General features: G+C 37.7%; 1 protein-coding gene across 2 annotated transcripts; it reads right to left on the bottom strand.

Annotated features, from left to right (window-relative positions):
- Positions 1-2,727: 2,727 nt before the first annotated feature.
- XKR9 (XK related 9) lies at positions 2,728-17,796 on the bottom strand. 2 transcript variants are annotated; one of them, XM_051612497.1, is made up of 5 exons: positions 17,688-17,796; positions 14,313-14,870; positions 7,869-8,098; positions 6,451-6,559; positions 2,728-5,559 (listed from the first exon to the last, which is right to left on the bottom strand). In XM_051612497.1, exons 2-5 carry the CDS (start codon positions 14,585-14,587, stop codon positions 5,532-5,534), a joined length of 642 nt encoding a protein of 213 aa, XP_051468457.1. In that variant the 5' UTR covers positions 14,588-14,870; positions 17,688-17,796; the 3' UTR covers positions 2,728-5,531. The 2 variants fall into 2 exon arrangements, with proteins under 2 accessions (XP_051468457.1, XP_051468456.1); XM_051612496.1 differs by lacking the exon at positions 2,728-5,559 and having other exon boundaries at positions 5,916-6,559.
- Positions 17,797-20,890: the final 3,094 nt, after the last annotated feature.

Below are 20,890 nucleotides of genomic sequence, written 5' to 3'. Positions count from 1 at the left end.
CAGCAAAGATCATCAGTCTAGAAGATAAGATATACATTATTAACTGGGTTCATGCATTTGGCACTCAAAGAAGTCCGAGAACATGATAACGATCTTCAAATATGTAAAATACTGCTTCAGAGAAGAAGGAAAACAGCTGCTCTGCAAGACAAGGAGGACAGCAAGAGGCTCAGACTGCAGTAAAGAAGCTGGACATAAAAGTCATCTGACTGACAAGACTGTGTAGATCATTGTGGTTTTCGGAATCAATTAGAAAACTTCTGCCAGGAGTGGTACAAGCCCAGTGGTCCTGCTGCAGGACAAACTACAAAACTATGTTTGAGATCCCCTTCTGCTCTACTACACTATAAAACACTTCAAGTTTGGCCAAACATGTGGAGTATACTATATGAAAAATAGATGAAAAACAACAGGTTGCATTGTACCTATCCAATCTGCCATCCTTGTCATCTTTGCAAGTGACTTTCAAAGATGTAGCATTGTAATTTATTTTCTCAGCACAGCTACTAACTATCCAGGGACATTTAGCCCTTAATTTTCAGCAGTTTACCTCCTCCCCACAGAACAAAATGGGTAACCATCTCTTTTCCAAGGTGTTTGTAGACTCTTATTATAAAATACTTGTGCTTAATTGGAGTGACTTAAGATAACTTTTAAGTCCTGAGCAGACAAAGGATGACAGAACTTTACTACCAACTTTTTGTTGCATTCCAGTTGCAACAGATATATATTCTTCTAAGTATTTTCACCCTAAACACCTGAACAAAGTGCCGATAGAAGCAATATTAATGGTTATGATGGTAACGAAGATTTTGTATTGAAATTAGCAAAATCAGACTGCAGCTGCTGAGGCATGCACTTGAAAAGTTTCTTATTCTTCCTCATTCTGCTCTGTTATTTACAGCTGTGTTAGCTATCAGAAAAGAAATAATATGCTAAAAATAGAAATATATATGGAAACCAACATACAATTTTAGGAAGGCCAGCACAGTTTGTAGTTTCAATAGGTGTTAGGAGGCTGAGATAAGTTTAAAGAAAGTCTGACTCAGAATCGACAACGATACTCTCGATCCCCTCCCCCTCCTGCTCAAGTAGGGAAGGAGAGAGAGAATGAGAGAGAGACTTTACTGGATTGAAAACTAAACTACACAGCTTTAATTAAACACTAATGATAAAAGAAAATATATACAATTATATACAAATTTGTTCAGGAATGTGCAAAACCCCTATTGCCTCCTCCCACCCCCAGCAACTCCCACAGCATCTCCTGAGCTGTGAACAGTCCCAAAAAATCCTGGGGCTGCCAGAGAAAGCACAGAGTGATGAGGGTCAGGAGAGCTCGAGCCTGGGGTTCGATGGTGATGGACTGATGGAGTCCTCCCCGGACGCCGGCCATGGATGGAAGAGAAGGGAAGAAGCAAGAAGGAAGTTGTCTTCTGTGATCTCTGACCTTCCTCTGAGCTTATGTAGATATATGGAATGGAATATTTCTGGCCAATTTTGCTGTCTGTCTAATTCAACCTCCTACGGGGGGGTCATAGATCTCCCTGTACCGTCTGAGCTGGCAGAGTGAAGGTGCGACCTTGGAGTCCTGGCAGTAAGAAACATTCCAGCATTGTTATCAGTCCTAGCTGGAACACTCTGCTACTAGTTAAAAGAAAGCTTACTGAAGGAAAAAGAAATCAGTAAAAGGAGAAGTGGCTTCATCCTAGCTTATATCAGGACAAAGAATCACTCCCTGTACCATTAAGGTCTACATTTTACTAAGCTAACGAATGTAAGAGTCTTATAGCAGGCATCTCCAGCGTGACTTGTATTTGTTGTATATTAACTAACTGGACCTAAAAAGTGAGTATTTTTTTTGTGAAGATGGATTCCGAGGGGTCATCTGCACTCCATTCAAATATTGATTGTACAGCCTGTCTATTTTGTTATTCTTCTTTTGAATTCTACAAAATGAAACTGAAGTGCTAGGAAGTACAGAAGATCACAAAGAGGCAGTATAGGAAAATTCTTCAGCTAGAATGAATGACAAGTGCACATATTGCCTCAGGTTCAGACAAGATAAGTTGTTTAATTTCTCAAAGCATATTTTTTTTTCTTTTTTTTTTAATATAAACATGGTGGAAATTGTGGCAGAATGTAGGTAAGCCTAAAACCAGCTGTGTTTGACCTTCGTGCATGCTTCTGCGCTGCATAATAAAAATGAACAATCTTTGTTTTGAAACCAACTTTGAGATGCAAGACTCTGTGGTAGAAAAAAGACCTGGTACTTCAAGGTATAAAAATACAAAAGTTAATGTTTGGGCTTGGGGCTTTTAGAAAGAAATGTGGTTAGTACCAGTAACAAGCAAGAGGTGGAACTCAGTATTTTGAAGGGTTAAACTGAACTTTAGTCTTCCACCGATCACCCTCTGGCACTGTGTCTTCATAAATTTCCCCTGTTTATGGAGTGTTTTTGATGGCAGGCAATTCTTTGTTGAAAGTTAAGTGCTCTTTTATATGAATAAATAAAGAAGGCTTTGGTTTGAATGAATACATTATTTTGACAAATGTTTATTGGAAACCCAATTATGGCTTCATAAATCTGTGCTATCTGTGGTACATCAGGTGAGCTCACCAATGCCATCAAATGGCACATTGAATATTAGGATAATTAAAACAATTCTGTTGAATGTTGTCCCTTTTACCTGGGTCTGACAGTAGTCAAAACAGAAAACAAAAGAAATTGTTTATTATTTTTATTTAACTTATTAAAATACTTCTTGTAAGATGTAATGGACATACTTAACAAAAAAGAAAAAAAACCACACATTTGTTTTCAATTTTCTGTTAGATTAAAATGACACGGTCAGGCAGAATGCATGAATGGAGTGGCAGCTGAATTTTAAGAGCAGATGGGGAACAGAAAGGGTATGAAGTCTACTGTTTGAGCTTCACACCTATGTGAAGCGGAGCTTTGCTTGTTGTGTCTGAAGTGATCAGTGATGATATGAAATGTGTCCAGAATCAGTTCATGTGCTTCCCTGTCCTCCCTGCTACAGTGATTCTGAGCTAGAATAACGAAATTAATTAGAAGCCATTTTCAAAATCATTAAAATGAAGGGAATCAAATTAAAAACTTGAACACAAGGTCAGAAAGAAAGGGAGGATGTTGAAGTTGAAAATAAATTTTAAAACATTTCCAGGTGACAGTCTAATAGAAATTCCCATCTCTTGATGCCCTCTGACTGACAACAGCAAAATGGAGACATTTACAGTACTTGTGGCAGGACACAGACTATCTGTTCAAGCTTTATCAAAAGAATCTGCATGATTTCCCAGTTTTAGGATATGGCTAAATTTATATCCACTAGGACTTACAATACGGATTGAGACTTAAGTCATTGGCTTTGGTGTGTATTTGTATTAGCGTTATATAAATAGCCACACAGATGCCTTTCTTACCAATTGAACTTCAATATAGCATTCTTCTCAGTGGCACAAAAGAGAGAACAAGGAGACCTAAGGAGAACAGCAGAAGGCAGCACAACATTCAGCTTTTCTCCCATGAAAGAAAATGAGTGTTAGGAGTTGGCCAGAGAGATGGCAATTAAGTAATTTTATTTGAAATTTGTCCATTCACTGAAAGGAAAAAAAAAATATCCAAGAGAAATTTGTTTTGTTTCACCAGAAACTAACCATCTTCCAGAGCAAATCAGGCTCCAGATTTCTAGCATCTGAAAGCAGGCAGATAACCTGAAGGCTCCAGGGCTGAAACTCCCACACTAGGACTTCTCAGAAGCTCGTATTTCCCCACAGAACATCTTCTCAGATAATGTAGAAAGTTTGAGGTTTTTTTCCAATTAAAGATTACATTAAAGTTTATAATTTTCTGCAAGATAGAGATAATATTCTCCCTTTTCAACCCTACCTTATCCTAGTCTCTTCTCAGGATTTCAGATGAACAAACAATAAAAGTGTGGGAAGTAATATAGGAATAGTCTTCACTATTTAGGATCCTATTTTTCATAGGCAAAGAAGAGTACATTCAGCTTAAAACCAGGCATTTTGCTGCCAAAGGCACTAGTAAGAAATACTCTGGAGATAAAGGAGGCAGAACTTAAGGCAATTGTGGTCGATGAAGTAGGATAGAGCCTTGGGCTTTTTCTCTTACCTAAGCAGCCTTTCCAGGGCAAACAAATCTCGTTTCCAGAGAAAGAAGTGAAGGTACTAGTTTAGATTCATTTTAGAGAAAAACTATTGCTTAAGTCTCCTTGATTGTGCTTTTTTATGTCTTAACTTCTGGACTCACGTTCCAGTTACCTCTAAGTGAAAATGAAGAATTTTAGAAGTACATTCTTCTTACCATGCTAATTTTTCATGTGTATTCTCAGAAAGTCAGACCATTCAGTCCAAGCTATGCACCTACAAATTACTTTGCTAGAATAGGATTCATATGATGTAAGTGGCTGGCCTGGTAAAGACAATTATGAAACTATAACAGGAAAGAAACACATTTTGAAACTTCCCTGAGCTCTGCTAAAGCTGGAAGAGTAACAAGAAAAATGCAGCTTGCAGTCCACTTGACACAAAAGGCACAAGACACAGCTCTTCAGCATCCTAATTATCAACCAAAGCATCAACCCTTCTGCCAGAGTCTCAGGGATGTTTGCTGTTAATCAGTAATGCTAACAGATTTGGTTCCTGGCAAAGTTTATCAGATTTTTCTATATCTAGTCTCTTTTCTCAAACCCTGTTTATTCCCTTTCCCTGTGGCTACTATGCAAATGTGAATTATTGCAAGAGGAAAGGAGAGGAGAAAAAGCCCTAGTTTTCATAATTTAGACTTAAAACCCAGACGCTCTGAAAGACTTCCCCTTAGATTTTATTTCTGGAGAAGCTGTGGCTATCAACCTTATTTCCTGTGCTGTTGATTCATCAATTGAACATAAGACTGAAATGTTGTCTGATTTCACTTTACCTTCTGCCAAAAAATCTAGATGAGCAAGCTGGCTATTCCAGCATTTCCCAGGCCCTATGGGTGCAGTGCATCAGAACAGTTGCTTTTCTCTTCTGCAGTGACAAAGACAAACAAAGCAACACCATGGCATACCTTGCATAGCCCCCTATTTCAGTGGAAATCAGCATTTAAAGTATTACATCTTAGAGCTTAAAGGAGAAGAAAGCTTCAAGCAAGACAGTTCTTCCATTATATGCAAGACTCCAGTTGCCATCCATAAATCAGGATCCTATTATTATCCAGAACAACAAGCTGGCATCACCCCTAAACACAGAAGTTTGTGTGAAAGTTTGGCAGAACAAAACCAATAAAGGAGTCATTAAAACACCTAGAAAATACAATGCTCTAAAATATCTCTGCGAATTTCCTGTGACAAGACAGTGACTGAGCCATAAATCAATGCCATTCTTCTTCAGGGGATATTTAGGGAGAAGGCAGTATGATTTGTAGCTACGTTCATCCAAAGAAAGACTCCAGCTCCTTCACTAATGAGGAGAAGCAGGCAGAGATAACTGATCACTGCCCCCAGTTATTTCAAACGCACTCCTCTTTCCTTCCTGCAAGAAAAGAAAAGCAAGCCTTGTTTTTAACAAGATTAAATTAAATTATTATAATATGTTTTTAATACTAGCTTTCATTTTATTAACTTTCCTTTTTCCTGTGTTTTATTTACATTGCTAAAAATGAAAACAGTGAGTTTGTTGGATCGATAGATTAAATTGCCTCTTTTTCAAAAGTAACTTTGACCAGCACAAGAGAAATATTTGTGTTATAAAGACTTTGTACAGCATCACAGAAAACAATAGGTATCCAGAGCTAATAACTCTGGTCCGTTATGTGGTACTCAGGGATGATACAGGAGAAACAATGCCAGAGAGCCAAACTGTCCAGCAGTTCATTGCTGGTACACTGTTCATTGCTTTATGAAATTTTGAAATCTACCAGTTTCCACTCTATTTTTTTGTCCTGCCTGTCCATCAACTTCATCTGAATATACCTGTGGTCTGCAATAAACAGTGGGATGAAAATGCTTATAATAAAGAACAAGAAAAATAATACCTAACAGCAGACTAAGAACAGTTACAATGCTCACAATTGTGAAATGTATTTCCTTGCTAATAGAAGGTTTCCAAAACATATGTACAAACAAAATACCTAGTGTTAAAACAGTATGAGTAGCATAATAAATAGAAATGCAAACTTTTGTTTTTCCCCCCTTTATGTTGAAAAAGGTAAAAATTAGAATTATCCCAACAACAGTTCTGTACAAATATTCCATCTTCTTAGATTTGCAAAATGTTGTATGTTGCTTTAAAGTCCAGATGAAGCCACAGATCCAAAGAAGTATCAGCAGAATTACAGAACTTCTAACATTTAGTACAGTGATCAGTGAAATACTGATTATCCAAGAAGTAGTGGTAAGCAGTTTATAGAAGAGATATACTAACTTGGGAAGCACATGAAATTCTTCTTTATCAGGTAGAGATTTTCGTAGCGATATCTGATAATCAACCATTGAAATGGAGATACCAAAAAAAGACATAATAATAGCAGCATCTAAACAAAACACAGGGATAAATGTTAAACCCCCCCCAAAATATACTTATTTTACATTATAATTTCTGAATGAACTTTTGGAAAAGTTCAATGCTTTCTTAACACTTTCTTTATATATTTCCTCTGTGGTCCTGAATAAATCACCATAATTTTAGGGCTCAGTTTAATTACCTAAATCTAGGCATCTAATGCTGTTTGGCATGCCTATGTTATTCTGCCCATTGATAGTCTCACCTAAGTTGTGTATCATATCTGCCGTCTCCATACACATATGACTTAGAAATTCCCAAAGTGCTGCAAATATCACATAAAAATATAAGTTTAAGCAACTGATACAGACTCTGGGGTGTCCATAATGTAGAAATCTACAACTAAGACTTGACCTTTTACATGGTCATATTGAATCATAGAATCAGAGCATCCACAATCTCTCTGGGCAACCTGTTCCAGTGCCTTATTACCCTCGTGGTGAAGAATTTCTTCCTAATATCTATGCTAAATCTACCCTCTTTCAGTTTAAAACCATTACCCTTTATCCTATCACTACCCTCTCTGCTGAAAAGTTTCCCCCATCTTTTATGTAGGCCCTCTTTAGGTATTGGAAGGCCACTATAAGGGCTGCCCAGAGCCTCCTCTTCTGCAGGCTGAATAGCCCCAAGATGAGGTTCATCTGACCATTTTGTCTGAGTACCTACTGAGTCCATGGACTGTGAAGCAACACTAGATAGCAGTGCAGGTATCTTCTTTGGTTAGATAAATTTCAAGTCAAAGTCTTGCCACTACTGCTGCTAATTTTAGAGCTGGAAATGGTACAGCTGCTGTCTTGCATCTGAGAGTTGAATGAAATCTCTTCATTATATTGCATTCCACAGTGCTGACACAACCTTACTTGTTTTCTGAATCTGTCCCTCATGTGTAATATGTGGATGATGGTAGTGACAGCACACAGGGTTGTTCTAAATATGCTACTGATGTCAGGATGACCATTTAACAGTTTTAAAAGAAACTGTAAGCAAAAGCACTCAAAACAAACTGCTCTGCAAACAATATACTAATTCTATTCAATTAGTTATTTTCAAGTGATGTATCATTGTGTTTCTATTAGATACTATGATTTGTTACAGTGAAATCTCCCTTCTCATGGATTTAGCCGAACGGACCATCTACTAGACAGAAATTCTAATGAAATGCAGGCTAATACAGTGGAGTGCGTGTTTTCCAAGGTGTGTTTAGAATGTTATCCAATCACAGCAGTTCTCATTTTAGGTGAGATATTCAACTTGCAAATTAAGGAGAAAGGCAGACTCACATTGACAGAAATTATTTTTGCCATGTTCCTGTTCCATGAGGATGTAAATCTGGACAAAAAGCTGTGGTGTGGTCTCAAGAAAAGTCTTGAACACCTTGAGCATGTTAATATCAGTCACTACATCAACAGCTTGTTTTTGAATGAAGTTGGGAGGGTCTGTTTCTGCTGCATCTCCTCTGCTGTTTTGTTTAAATGCAGCTTGGAAGCCATACTTCAAAGCAAACCAATACCTATAAAAAAAAAGGAGATTTGATTTTAGGCAGCATTTTTGTAAGTGCAACTCAATAAAATGATACAGCCTAATAATTATTTTTGCCATTTCATTCTCACTTCACATTTAAGCTTTGAATGTAGTCCAGCACCTTCTACTAAGATAAAATTTAGTCCAGTATCTATCAGGTATCAGTAATATCAGGTAATAATTTATGACCAGTGATACCAATGCAACTACTAGAATAAAATGAAATTTGTCTGAATAAAATTACAAGCTTTATTATCTTAGGTTCTTATTTCTAAGCCTTGCAACTCTGCAGCACCATCATGGGCACTGACATTGCTAGTAACACGGCACAAGCTTTGTAAGGCCTCAGACTGAGGTTTGTCCAGCTTGCTCTGTTTGGGGTTTTCTTGGCTTTTCTGTGACTTTGTTTTACTTGGTTTAGCTTCTTTTTTATGCAGAAAAAATGGTGATTTCTTCCAATTTACCAGGTGAGTAATTTTTTATACTTTTGTTGATTTTTGTGTGGTACAGGTGTAATTTTATACAGTAACAGTAATAACCAAATATTCTGTACTGAATGAAATACTGATGACAATTTCACTTACACTAATAGTAAGTTCTTGACCTTATAGGTATATAAGTACTGTGTGTTTGCTCATAAACAGGATTTTGAGCATAACAGCCTTCAGACATCACTTTCAAGCCTATTTCTGTCTATTCAGTTCCCAGATGTCTTGATCTTCCAGTATTCTTCTCCAATGAACCCATTTTGACTACAACTGGCATGCAAGGACAGCAAAAGCAGTCCTTTTTCAAGAACACTCACTGTTATTCAGCCTATTTATTTAGCATTATAAACGTTGTTAAAGGTCTTCCACCTCAACGAAAAAGTTTATTCATCTGGATTATGAAGACTATATCATTTTTTCAGGTCAATGTTCTTGAGAAATCAAGCAGAGCACCACAAACCATCACTTGATCATCTTAGACAGCTGTACAAGCCTGCGAAAGTTCAGGCTCCTAAAGCAAGGTCCTGTGCCTTAGTCTGTCGCCTGCTTCCATTCCTTAAGGCTGCAGCTGAGATGATTTCAAGATTCATGCTGAAGTGGCACAGGTTGCAGATTCCCTAATCTTCCACAAGATCAATGTTACACAGTACGGATGGCACGAAACCCGTGTGGTTGCATTTCCGCTACGTAGAAAACAGGGGGCAGCAGATCATTAGACATCCAGACCTCATCCCCGTATGACATTGCAGCACAGTTCCCTGCCGCTTACTAAGAGAGGCAGGAAGAAGTTCTGCCTCCTCCAGGTGTTCAAAGTTTAACGCCTTCACCACCTTTGACCACAGGTGAGACAGCATCAGGGGGTTCTTCCGCAGCTACATGCGAGAGGGCTGAGATTTGCAGGTCCTGGGTAAAGTGCATGCTAGAGGAATCATGACTTACTCCCAGATATGTTAAAGCATGTTGAATATGTAAGTGAGAATTGCAGCTTGGGAGCATCAGGAGTAGGTGTGGAGCAGCTATGCTACTACTGAGGAGCCTTAGGGAAAGATCCTTTGCTCTTCCCCTTGCAGAGATTCATAGATTGCAGCCCTGCCATTCAAGCCATACATTGATTCTGTGAGCTGGCTCTAGATCCATTACTTACTCCCAGAGGGAGCTATTTTCTACTTTTATGTTTTTGTGTATTTATCTTACTATTCTCTGAATAATTGCTCATAAGTAAAGAACTGAAATGTTTGGCAAAGCATCTATAGCTTTTTCAGTTCATAAAATAATGAGTATTCCAAAGCATCTGGATTTTGCATCTGAGATGTACACATCTGGAGAGTTTGCAGTGTTCTCAATAAAAAACAGCTAAGTAGACCAATCTGTTAGTTGTCCATGGACTCATTCACCAGACTCTATGTTTGTCCAAATAGCAAGAAGTGGAAACAAATTCAGAGCTGCTGAGCTTGCAGCTGAGAAGGCAGATGATACACAAGGTAAGAATCATATATTGTAAGAAGATGGACACTTGAAATCACTTGTCAATTTTTGAAAGCATATTTCTTCTATACAGAGTATGTTCTGTTAGGTTTGTAGTGTGATAAGATGGCAGGTTACAGTGTTTGTCACGAGTTGTAGCTTTTTCAGTTAGTCCAGTTCTGGTTGTGAATACTGCATAGAATACATTGTCTTTTTCTAGAAAAGCCCATTTACTTTTATTGCTCTGTGACTATGTATTAAGCAAGGTGGAGTTCCCTGAACTTCACATGCCTGTGTCACTTACTGTAGTTCACTGTGGCAATTTTTTCATTTTTAAGAGTATTTTGAGCTTACATTCCCATTCCCATCTGCCCACTTGGGATGCAATATTTGGACATCTTAGGAAGGGGCCACAGCCAACTTTTAGGCCTAACACTGGACCATTGCATTCACAATCAAGGGCAAATTTTTATTCATAATAAAGGGTAGGTGAGGCTAAAATACTGTCTTTTCTCATGCCCACAGCTCACCTAAACACTTGCCTGCTTTGAACCTATCATAATCATGCCCCTATAATCTATATTCCTATAATATATCTATTGCTATAGAAGTTCTGTGTTTCCATCTTTAGAAAGTGAAAAAAGGGTTTTAAAAAGTTACTTCAACTGGCATAGAAATACATTAACCAAAAGAGTTGGATTTGTTATGTATTTTAAATCGAGGTACGTCTTAAACTGAAGGCAAAATGGCTGTGGGTAGTATGTTATTAATAAAGACAAATGCAGTGTTAACCATTTACTTTTTCTCCCTCTAAATTCATTAGAGAGGATTTTTTTTTACATTTATCCAAGGTATATATAAGCTATTTGGAAGCCAAGAGTCAAAAATCACAGTTTCTTTACAACTGGAATTGTCATAAGTGAACAGGAAAGAATTATCATGTTTCCAAATACTATGTTCTCTATAATAGGTTAAAAAGGGTTTCTGCCTTTGTAGCGTTGCTTTGTGGAGAACACAGATGATAGGACTCTTCTTTTAAACACTCATTGAAACACAGCTCCACTGTCTCTCTGTTCTTGAGACTCCTGTATTTTCATTGTTATCTCTTAAGGGATGAAGTTTGCTCCTGGTCTCCTGTAAAATTAGGAAAGCCTCAGCTCTCCAAGCGTACTCGCAATTCACAGAGGTGACAGCTACTTGTTTTTCTTGTTTGACAGCTTCACAGCCTTCAAATGTCATAGGCAAGCTGTCTTGCCAGTGCTTCCACAACACATGCTTCCCCATCATGTGCTCCCCCTCAGATTTCCAATGAGAACTTTCCACCACATCCCATCTCATCAAACTACACTGATAAAGATTTGGGTGCCATTTAGAAATTCATGAAGGGAGGGGGTGAGAGAGACCTGGCAGCAATCACTGTCCCTTCTGAATTCTGGTCAGGCAGACACAGTTTGCAGCACCGTATAAATCCTTAATCAAAGGCAAATTATTCTCTGCTGCACATTAAACTTAATCTTCTATATATCAAAAGGCTTGGACCAAGTCCATTAAACTGATGCAACGAAGTCTACTTAGGAGAGTAAATGTATATTAAGAAAATGTGAACAAGCACATATTATGCAACCTCTAACTCACTTAAACTAGCATTACAAAATTTGCTCTTTTAACTGACCATCTGTACCTCACTGACCTGGCATCTTAAATGCATTTCTATTTGTTTTGTCCTGTGGAACTTCTTGTTATACACCTAAGTTGCTAGAGACATGTTACCGGCTTCAGTCCTCACTTCTAATACATTGGTTTGGGTGTGATTTGACAGGTTTTAAATTTGTACCAGTATAAACTGAAAATCACCTACCTTGACTTAATTTTTCTCGCTGCCTTTTAAGAACTTACAATGAATTAACCCCAGGTTCAGCAAAGCACTTTTTACTCTGATGTTTCATGGATTTAGAATTCATCTTTGTGAAAAAAGTCTCATTTATCTGCTCCTGTTCAAAGAAGCAGGGCAACTTGAGCCTACCTTTAAGCATGAAGAGATAAAATAGCAGCTGCCAGTATCACAATGGCTGCTGCCTGTATGGCCTTCTATTCTGGGAGACAAGGTTATTAATTGCTAAAATTTAATCTTCTGCGGGTGTTCTTGACTGATGCTGCAAACTGCTACACATCAGTGGACTACAGAATTCTTATGGTGCCCCAGGGAAATGTCCCCTTTTTCGACATTGACTGACTGTGTTATTGTCTTAATGTTGACCATTTGCTGCTGTCCTCACTTCTAACATCTGTGTGACCCATTTCATATGAAATATTATTACAGGTCTACATTCTTTCAATTAAAATAAATTAAATCCTCATTAAATATGAAATCATTTTAATTTATTTTTTTCTCTACTTTCAATATACATTTATGTGTAGATAAGTGTATACCCACATATGATTTCCATATTTGTTACTTACCATTCACCACATGGTAACATAACCAGACATTCCCATTGTGCTATGCAAACATAACATAATGAAGATCCCTATCTCAAAGATGGAGCAAGAGGTGTACAAGACATATGAGAGAAGGAAGAAATGAAGGAAGGTAATTTTGTAAGGTGTCTTGACATCTCATAATTTCAGGCATCCTAAATTCACTGGCCAAGTCAGTATTTACTGGCTAGGCCCCTATTTTCCTCTGTGGTGAGGGGACAATGCAGGTTCCTGCCCCAAATGACCTCCTGGAGAAGCTCACCTTAACAAATATGACCCAACTCCTGACAAAATCTATTTTTATCCATTGACTGTAGAGATAAACCTGAGGGATTCATTTGCTAAATTAACTGGATAAATCAGGTGACTAACAGAGAGGACAGAAGGGAGTTGTACATGGATACACCTAAGAAAACATATAATAGGAAGTATAGAATAGTTTATCACAAAGGTACAGGCACAGATGTCATATTGCTGTTATCAGCTTAGTCTTTACAGTACACATTATCACAATGCTGAGTTTTGAGGAGTGGCTGAAAGAACTTTGTAATTTATACATATAAACTTGAAAACTTTTTCCCAATGCAAGAGGCAGCATAGAAGACAATATAATTTATGCAATAGGAACCGGTGGCCAAGTTGACAATACTCTCAGTGCAAAGGGCAAAATTATGTTTGTTAGATGTTTGTTAGATGATTTCTAAGGTTTTCTAATACTTGACATCAGAAAAATTAAACCTGTCAGTACATACTCCTCTTTGAAGTCTAAACCTTCAGGATTGTAAGAAGAGGAGGAGCGGGAAAGTAAAGCTGGCGAACAAAAGGAAAAATAATATTGAGAGGCAGAAGTTAATTGTGACACCTAAAAGCTCTGTCACTTTCCTTGTTTCCACTTTCCATGATAACACTGAGTGAATAAAATGTGTGCAGAGCATTTTTACATAGGTATAAATTTATCTTTCATCACTTTCCATAGATTAGTACAGGAAGTTAAAGAAGGCATTTTAAATAAGTATTTTATTAAGTGCCTCTGATGAGTCTACATTCACTCATGTTTCTTCTATGTGACATACCCAAAATAATTAAAATTTAGGAATTTTTGCTAACATCTTTCAATTCAGGTTTAAAATGGGAGTAAAATCTTGGCAGAAATTGTCTCCATGATGATAATGATGATACTTTTATAGCAAAGCCACCACAGAATGTTAGGCATATGGTATCTTACACTATTCTTGGACATGTGCCTTTCAGCAAGCAAAGGTTCCTGTCACCATTAACTAAGTCCCTGCAGGAAGTACTGCTGCAACTATTCTTACTATTCCACTATCCATTTCTCTTCTTGGTGTTTTTTCTATATACGGTTAGAATCTGAGGTTCAAAAATTACCTGTTACTTCAGCTGTCTCACTTGCTTAGTGTAACAAAACAAATTCTCTTCTTAACATTCATTTTAAAACTTACATTTATGGGTGAGCACAGTATTACTCTGTAAAGGAAGCATTTTTATCAAAAGGCTGATGAATCAGAGTTAGGCTGTGAATTACAAAAATTATGTACAGGTAAAACTAAAGAATAAATAAAGAGTGGTATTTCCATCAAAACCTGACATAATTTACCCCTTTTACCCAGGCAAAAAGTCCATTTGCTTTTTGGGAGCAATAAATGCTAAGACCAGAAGTGGTCTTGTGCCTGAAGCTATGTTTAGCATTTCTTAATAAACTTTCTTACAGCAATATGAATTCTCATTTTAAAATAAAATTTTATTTGTGCTTACCTTATAAAAATTCCACACTGAAAGAGATGAACTAGAAAAATCCATTTTTTCTTCCCAGTATCAGTACCTTCCCAGTCATCTTTAAACCACTCATAACTGAATATCTGAGTTATTAATGATGAAAGACCCCTAAAACACAGTATTGATACACTCCAAGAATATTGTCCTTGATAGAAATATTTACTAGCTACCCAGAAGTCCACTCCAATATCAACTACATAAATTATAACTCCAAAAACTAAAAAAATAAAATTCTGCTTAGTAAATTTCATCATGCGTTAGACTGTCACTGTTGTAATTCTTTCCTCACTTTATGCAAAGGAAAGTTAGAAGTAATCTAAACGCTCTCCTACAAGGGAGTATTTTTCCTGCCACCTGCTCATAATGCTTTACATAAAGGAAAGTTAGGTGATGCATTTTTCTTATGGCAAAGGGACTTGCATTTTTCTGTATTCTTGATTTATATTTGAAACTAACTTCACTGATACACATCTATTATGGAAAATATAAATATAAATTGTCTTTCTAATTGGTAGAGTCATTCTTCATTAGTGATTCCTAAAAAGAAAAAGAAAAAATTAAGATAACAGTATTTTCAAGTATCATAATGCAATTCCCACGACCAATTCTCACGCAAGTACAAAATGCAGAATGAACTGAGATATCAGTGAACAACCAGCCCAAGAGCAGCTGCACCTCTGGACATGCTGAGGTCACCCACTCTCCCTGCCACAATGACTCTCCACTTACTAAGCTGTTGTTGAGATAATTCCTAATAGCAGCAAAACACTGAGAAACAAGCTTACCTCTAGTAGCTTTTAATAACAGTTTATGGGGAGGAAAAAAAAAATATTTATTCCTTCCCAGAACTTTCTTCTCAGCTCTTCTCCCTTACTGTGCCTAACATAAAACTCTGAGAAAACTCCTATATTGAGTATACACCATTGCATCAGAGTACACAAGATTATGTCATCTCCAATTGTGTGACTGCATTTGTGTGCATACATCTAGTGGTTTTGTAACTTCTGCTTGTTCTTCCATATGCAGCAAGAAAGTGCTGAATTGGATTACAACTTTCCTGCTAAAGGGACTTGTAAGAAGCCAAACCTAAACCAGTCTACACCTCTTTGGGAAGCATCTTCTAAGCTGTGCAAGTAGTACCTACACACAGATGACCTAACAGCATTGTCTGCTACAAATAAAATGATTTTGCAGTCCAAACTATGTTTACATTGCCTAAAACTCTAAGGATTCTTGTGACCTCTTTCATTAGACCCTACACATTGTATCTCTGCAGATCTGGGCATTTGCCAGGGGAAATAGAAAAGCTGTAAGGCAGTACATCCTTTGCCTCATTCATTTCCACCTCTGCAAAGCTATAAACATTAACATTTAAATAATTTTATTTGCATATCTTAGGAAAGAGCTTCTGGCAGCAATCCCAAAGAATGAGATGCAGGACATGCCAAAACACTGGGTTTGGGCTAGTGCCACCACCAAAGAGCAGCAGACAATACACATGGAACATCTGTTCCAGGGAATTCAGGGCAGGGGAAAGGCATGTGGAGGCAGGTCTCCTTTGGATTTTTGTGAATTTAGGCTCACTGCCACAGAGGAATGAAATGAGAAAATTGGTTAATACCCCCTGAACAAAGTTAATGACTATTCTTTGCTTATGCTTTCTCTTAAGCTCTTAATTTCCCAGTGAAGACAAGTGGGAACATAACATCCTAAAAAGGTGCTGGGTGCCTAAACAGTATTTTTTGGATCAAGGCCCTAGCTATTTCTAGCCTTGTGTTCTGTCTCCTACTTAGGTTTCATATCCTGGCCCCAAAGAGGTCAGAAAAATCAGGCACTCTTACAGCTGGCATGGCTGGAATCTTTTCACTGTTATTTTCTAGCATCTCCGGTAACATACCACTAACCACTTTCAGATCACTAATGCAGTTTATATCCAATTCACAGTCAGATTCAGGGAAGTGGACATTGGTACAAAGTCCAGTGTAAACTGAATTTTATGGTTACAAATGTTTCATATCTGAAAACTTGTGTATGAACCTACCTAAGAGTTTATTACTAGGATTCATTTAAAAAAAAATCCAAATGAAATTTTCTCTATGTAAGAATATCATGTCATTCTGCAACTTGATGTATCACCTTTGTCACGCTGCATCTTTTCTTTGTGACATAAACATTCTGCACTGTTTTTAGAACAGATTAAAAAAAAAAGAACAGGTTCACTGTTGCAGGAAACACAACAGTAAAAGTAACTCGTTACCAGGATCGAAACAGAAAGCTGTTTGGACAGGCAATTTATGGCCAAAGTAGACAGTATACCAAGGTTCACATTTAATGAGTAATACTGTATTAGACATTTGAGTGGCCAGGGGTAGCCCCTAATTTTGTATCTGTAATGAATAAACAAGATTACTGGACTCCTCCCTCTTCACAACCTCCCTACCCTTTTGCATATCAGCACTTCACTAAGAGGAACTATCCCATTATCTTATCATGCCTAATGAGGAAGGGATATGTTCAGACTCCTCTGAAACAACAGCATGCAGAGTAGCTGTGGGCCAGGTGATTTCTACCTCTGACAGGCATACTGCCCAAACTGCTGTCAAGCTGGCAGTCTGCAGACCTGTTTGGACATCTTGGTGCCATATGAAGCCCTCAGGTAAGCGAGGATCAATTAGGAACCACACATCATCAAGCATGTCAGCTTGCTCACAGTCTCATAATTGTCTTCGACCAAGGAATCTAGTCCTGAAAGAGCCTTGGAATGGCTGGTAAGACACAGGGTTTACATTTTGCTCATGTTAACCTAAAAACCAAATCTATCAGTGACACACAAATCTGTATTACTGAATGTCCAATGTCTTAATTCCAAGACCAAGCACAAATGCCTGAAGATCTCAGCCCTTAATATTCCTTATATTTTATGCATTATAGCACTCCAAAAAACACCATGGTCTCATGCACCTGGTGAGGTACAATTAAGTGCCACAAAAGAGAGTGTCTTATATCACTGAGAATTCTATTGTCCCTGGTCTTATTAAACTTACAAGGTCAGGTTGGATGGGACTCTGAGCAACTTGCCCTAGGTGAAGATGTCCCTGCTTATTGCAGGGGGCGTGGATTAGATGACCTTTAGAGATCCCTTCCAAGCCAAACTATTCTATAATTCTATGATCTAACATGACAGGAGCTAGAGGAGTATGGTGTCTGTCACGCAACATAAACATAAGCCTTCTCTAAAAACTAAGATATATTCACAGAATCATTTTGTGACAAAGAAGAAACAAAAAAGGGTGGTTAGCAAGGCCTTCAGTTCTCACAATACATTTAAAATGCTATTACAAAATGCAGACTTACCTTAGTACTGGCCATGGATAGAGACTTTTCACTTTAAAAAAGTGTAGGTTTGCATATTTGCAGGTTTCCCATCCATACCTTTAGGAGACTTGCAGTCCAACAAAAGTTAAAGGGCTTACTGAAACTAAACTGAAACTAAAATAATGCAAACCACGTGACACGGTTAATTATTTGCTACCTGTCAAGAATTGTCATTCTTATTAAGATATCATTAAAATTCTATCCTAAAAATTCTGTTTAGAAGTCCCTGTCTATATTTCATGCTGTGTTTAATATATTAAAAAATTCCCTTCAACAAATTTTCACACTTGAATCCATAAAAGTAAAAAAAAAAGAAAAAAAGCACCTGTTTCCCTCCATATGAGTATTTATCTGTGTGCACATGCTCAAACTTAGAATTTAGTTTGTTAGACTCATTGAGCAAAAGCCAATAGATATTGAGAGAAACATGTATGTATAAATATGTATATTTATATGGTTTTGTTTATATGTATATATTCGGTTTTTTACTTGTATAAACATATATCTTAAAGATTTATGAAAAAATATATATTTTTTACTATAGTTGAAAACTGTGGTACAATGCAGTTACAATCTCTATGCAATGATGCATGAAGAGACTGCATGTGTCCAGGGACAAGTGATTAAAAATGTTTTCCTCTGCTAAAACCACAGGTGTTTGCAAGAATCTGCTCCAGCTGAGGCATTATCAATCAACGCACAATTTTTATGCTACTGAGAAAATCTAGAGCATGTTTAGAGCTGCAGGCTACAAAGAACAGGTACTGTGATTCAGCCTCTATGACTCTGCTGCACAGGATGATGCACACCCTCAGCCAGAGAAGCCTATGGCTTTTCTAGCTCTTAGGACAGGAGATCCAACTCTATCAGGGTCTTCACAGGGAACACAGTAACAGTGCTTGCCTTTTCTTGTGCTCTCTCTCCTTTATATGTTAGAAACTAATCATAGTCCTAAGAAGTTTATTAAGTGCTTGAAATAACATTAATTTCACATCTTCACTTGAAGAACAAAATCAATGGATCAAGTTAGTTTTCCAAACCTAAAAAAGCTGTGGCTGAATCCAAAGCCATAGTGCAGAGCTCCTGGTTCAGCTGTACATGGTTCATCCCTGCAAGACAACACAATAGGAAGACAACTTGGGACATCAATGAGGCAATGCATTATCCATAACTGCTCTCTGAATAGATGCAGGAGAGGCCTTTTTGCCTGTGTTAAATCTCACACAATTCAAAGACAATAGGTTTACTGTGTGCATGCCCGATAGGCTCTTCCTAATGGCTCTAAGCATCATGAACACACTAATTAAAAATTTAGTTGTATATTGCTGCACAATAAAATCTCAGTGACTTCAGGGAAGAAGCAGCTCAGTTCTGTCCTATAACTGATCAAATACAAGCACTGTGTTAAAATATAGCTTTTGTGGGCAATATCTCTTTCAACATTGGAATAAGCCACTGTGTGTTTTTCAGCAAACAATATCTGATACCAGCATAAACCCATGTAATCTTTGCCAAGAAAAACAAAAGGGATGCATCAGGACCATCCTGTCTCGTATACCTCTGCCTTGATTGTTCCACTTGTGTAAAATCCACTAGAACAAACTGGACCACTGGTTCTTCACAACCTTCACTTCACTGGCTGAGACTGCAAGAGCAGCTACAGACAAGACAAGACTGTGGCAAAATGCCTATGGACTAAACTCTCTACATTTTACAGATTTTACCAAGACTACCCCTCTCCACAGATTTGGGCCAGATTTGAAAAGCAGCTGCCTCCCTGTACAACATAGATTTCTCTTAAATCCTAAAAAGTCTCCAGTAATCTTAGTCAAGGATTATCATAATTCCTTTATGTATGAAAAATATTGGCCATCTGAAGTATGGTCTACCTGAATTAGAAAAGTATCCATAATTTAGCAGCAGAGTAAGAAATACATTAAATACTCCATTTGGTATACAGTTTTAAATTCTGATAGCTCCACCTCAGCTTTTTTACATTTGCAAGAGCCTTTGCTAAATAATGATAAAGCTCTTACAGCTTTAAAGAATGGCATCTTAAATCAGCCAAGTCACAAATTCTTTTCTGTGACCTTTGTTATTATTAGAAAATGACAAAAACTCTATAACACAGAGAGAGATGAGATTTGTGTATCTGATTCTTGGACTGTAAATCAAGCAGCTCTCGAGCTAAATTACTGACTGGGTGATTTATTTGTTTTCTAGTTAGACTTGCTATTGAAGAAAGCACATTTCTAAATTGTGACAAAACTCCTGCAGTACACAACTTGTTATGCGCTTCCAAATGGGGTAGGAGGGACCTTATTTCTCTGTTTTGATTAGTGGTAACATTGGATAGTCTATCTTTGAAACAATCAAGTTATTCCAGACATCAGAAACTAAGGTCCTCAGTAGGACTAGCATAGAAATAAACAGGATGAAAAGTCAACCTAAAAAAACCCAGAATTTCTGAAGACTCATTGTATAATTCTCTCTTTACGTTTGATACTTAAGCTTTGTAGTCAATTAATGTTTTTGCCACTGCTGTTAATTGAAGCTACAGAGAAAATGCATGGCTTAAAAGAGTGCATTGGCCATTGACTTCACCTCAGTGTAATAGCTTCCTCTGCTTCTTCATTAATTACTCAAATATGCTTGTACAAGCTGTCAGCAGTTTCAACCACTGCTGCTACTTGGTACCCTGCTACAGAGGAACCCCTGGCCACCTGTCCAGAGAACCAAAAGTTGAACTCACTTGTTGGAGTATTTATGCTCTGAGTACTATTAACACAGATTTTTAGGAGAATCTCACAAAGTCACAGAATAGCAGGGCCACCTAGAGCAGGCTGACCAGAACCATGTCCAAAGAGCTTCTGAATGTGTCAAAGGATGGAGACTGCACAACCTCTCTGGGCAACCTATGCCAGTGTTTGGCCACCCTCAGACTGAAAAAGTGCTTCCTGATGTTGAGCGAACTTCCTGTATTTCAGTTTGTGCCCATTGCCTCTTGTTCTGTCACTGGGCACTACTGAAGAAAAGCCTGGCTCTGTCCTCTATCTACTCTCCCTTCAGCTACTTACATAGATGAAATCTCCCTAATCCCTCTCTTCTCCAGGCTGAACAGTTTGAGCTCTCTTAGTCTTTTCTTGTGGGAGAAATGACCCAGTCACTTCATCAACTCTCCT

This window comes from Apus apus, chromosome 2, assembly GCF_020740795.1.
Source record: "Apus apus isolate bApuApu2 chromosome 2, bApuApu2.pri.cur, whole genome shotgun sequence".
Classification (NCBI taxonomy): Eukaryota; Metazoa; Chordata; class Aves; order Apodiformes; family Apodidae; genus Apus; species Apus apus.
Note: the sequence above shows the minus strand (reverse complement) of the source record. Positions and strands in the feature narration are given on the sequence as shown.

Coding starts and splice junctions, on each gene's coding strand:
- XKR9 (XM_051612496.1), bottom strand. CDS start 14,587: ATGATGAAATTTACTAAGCAGAATTTTATTTTTTTAGTTTTTGGAGTT. Junction 8,099..14,312: donor CAGTGTGGAATTTTTATAAG/GTAAGCACAAAT, acceptor TTTTTTTTATAG/GTATTGGTTTGCTTTGAAGT. Junction 6,560..7,868: donor CAAAAATAATTTCTGTCAAT/GTGAGTCTGCCT, acceptor TGTTTTGTTTAG/ATGCTGCTATTATTATGTCT.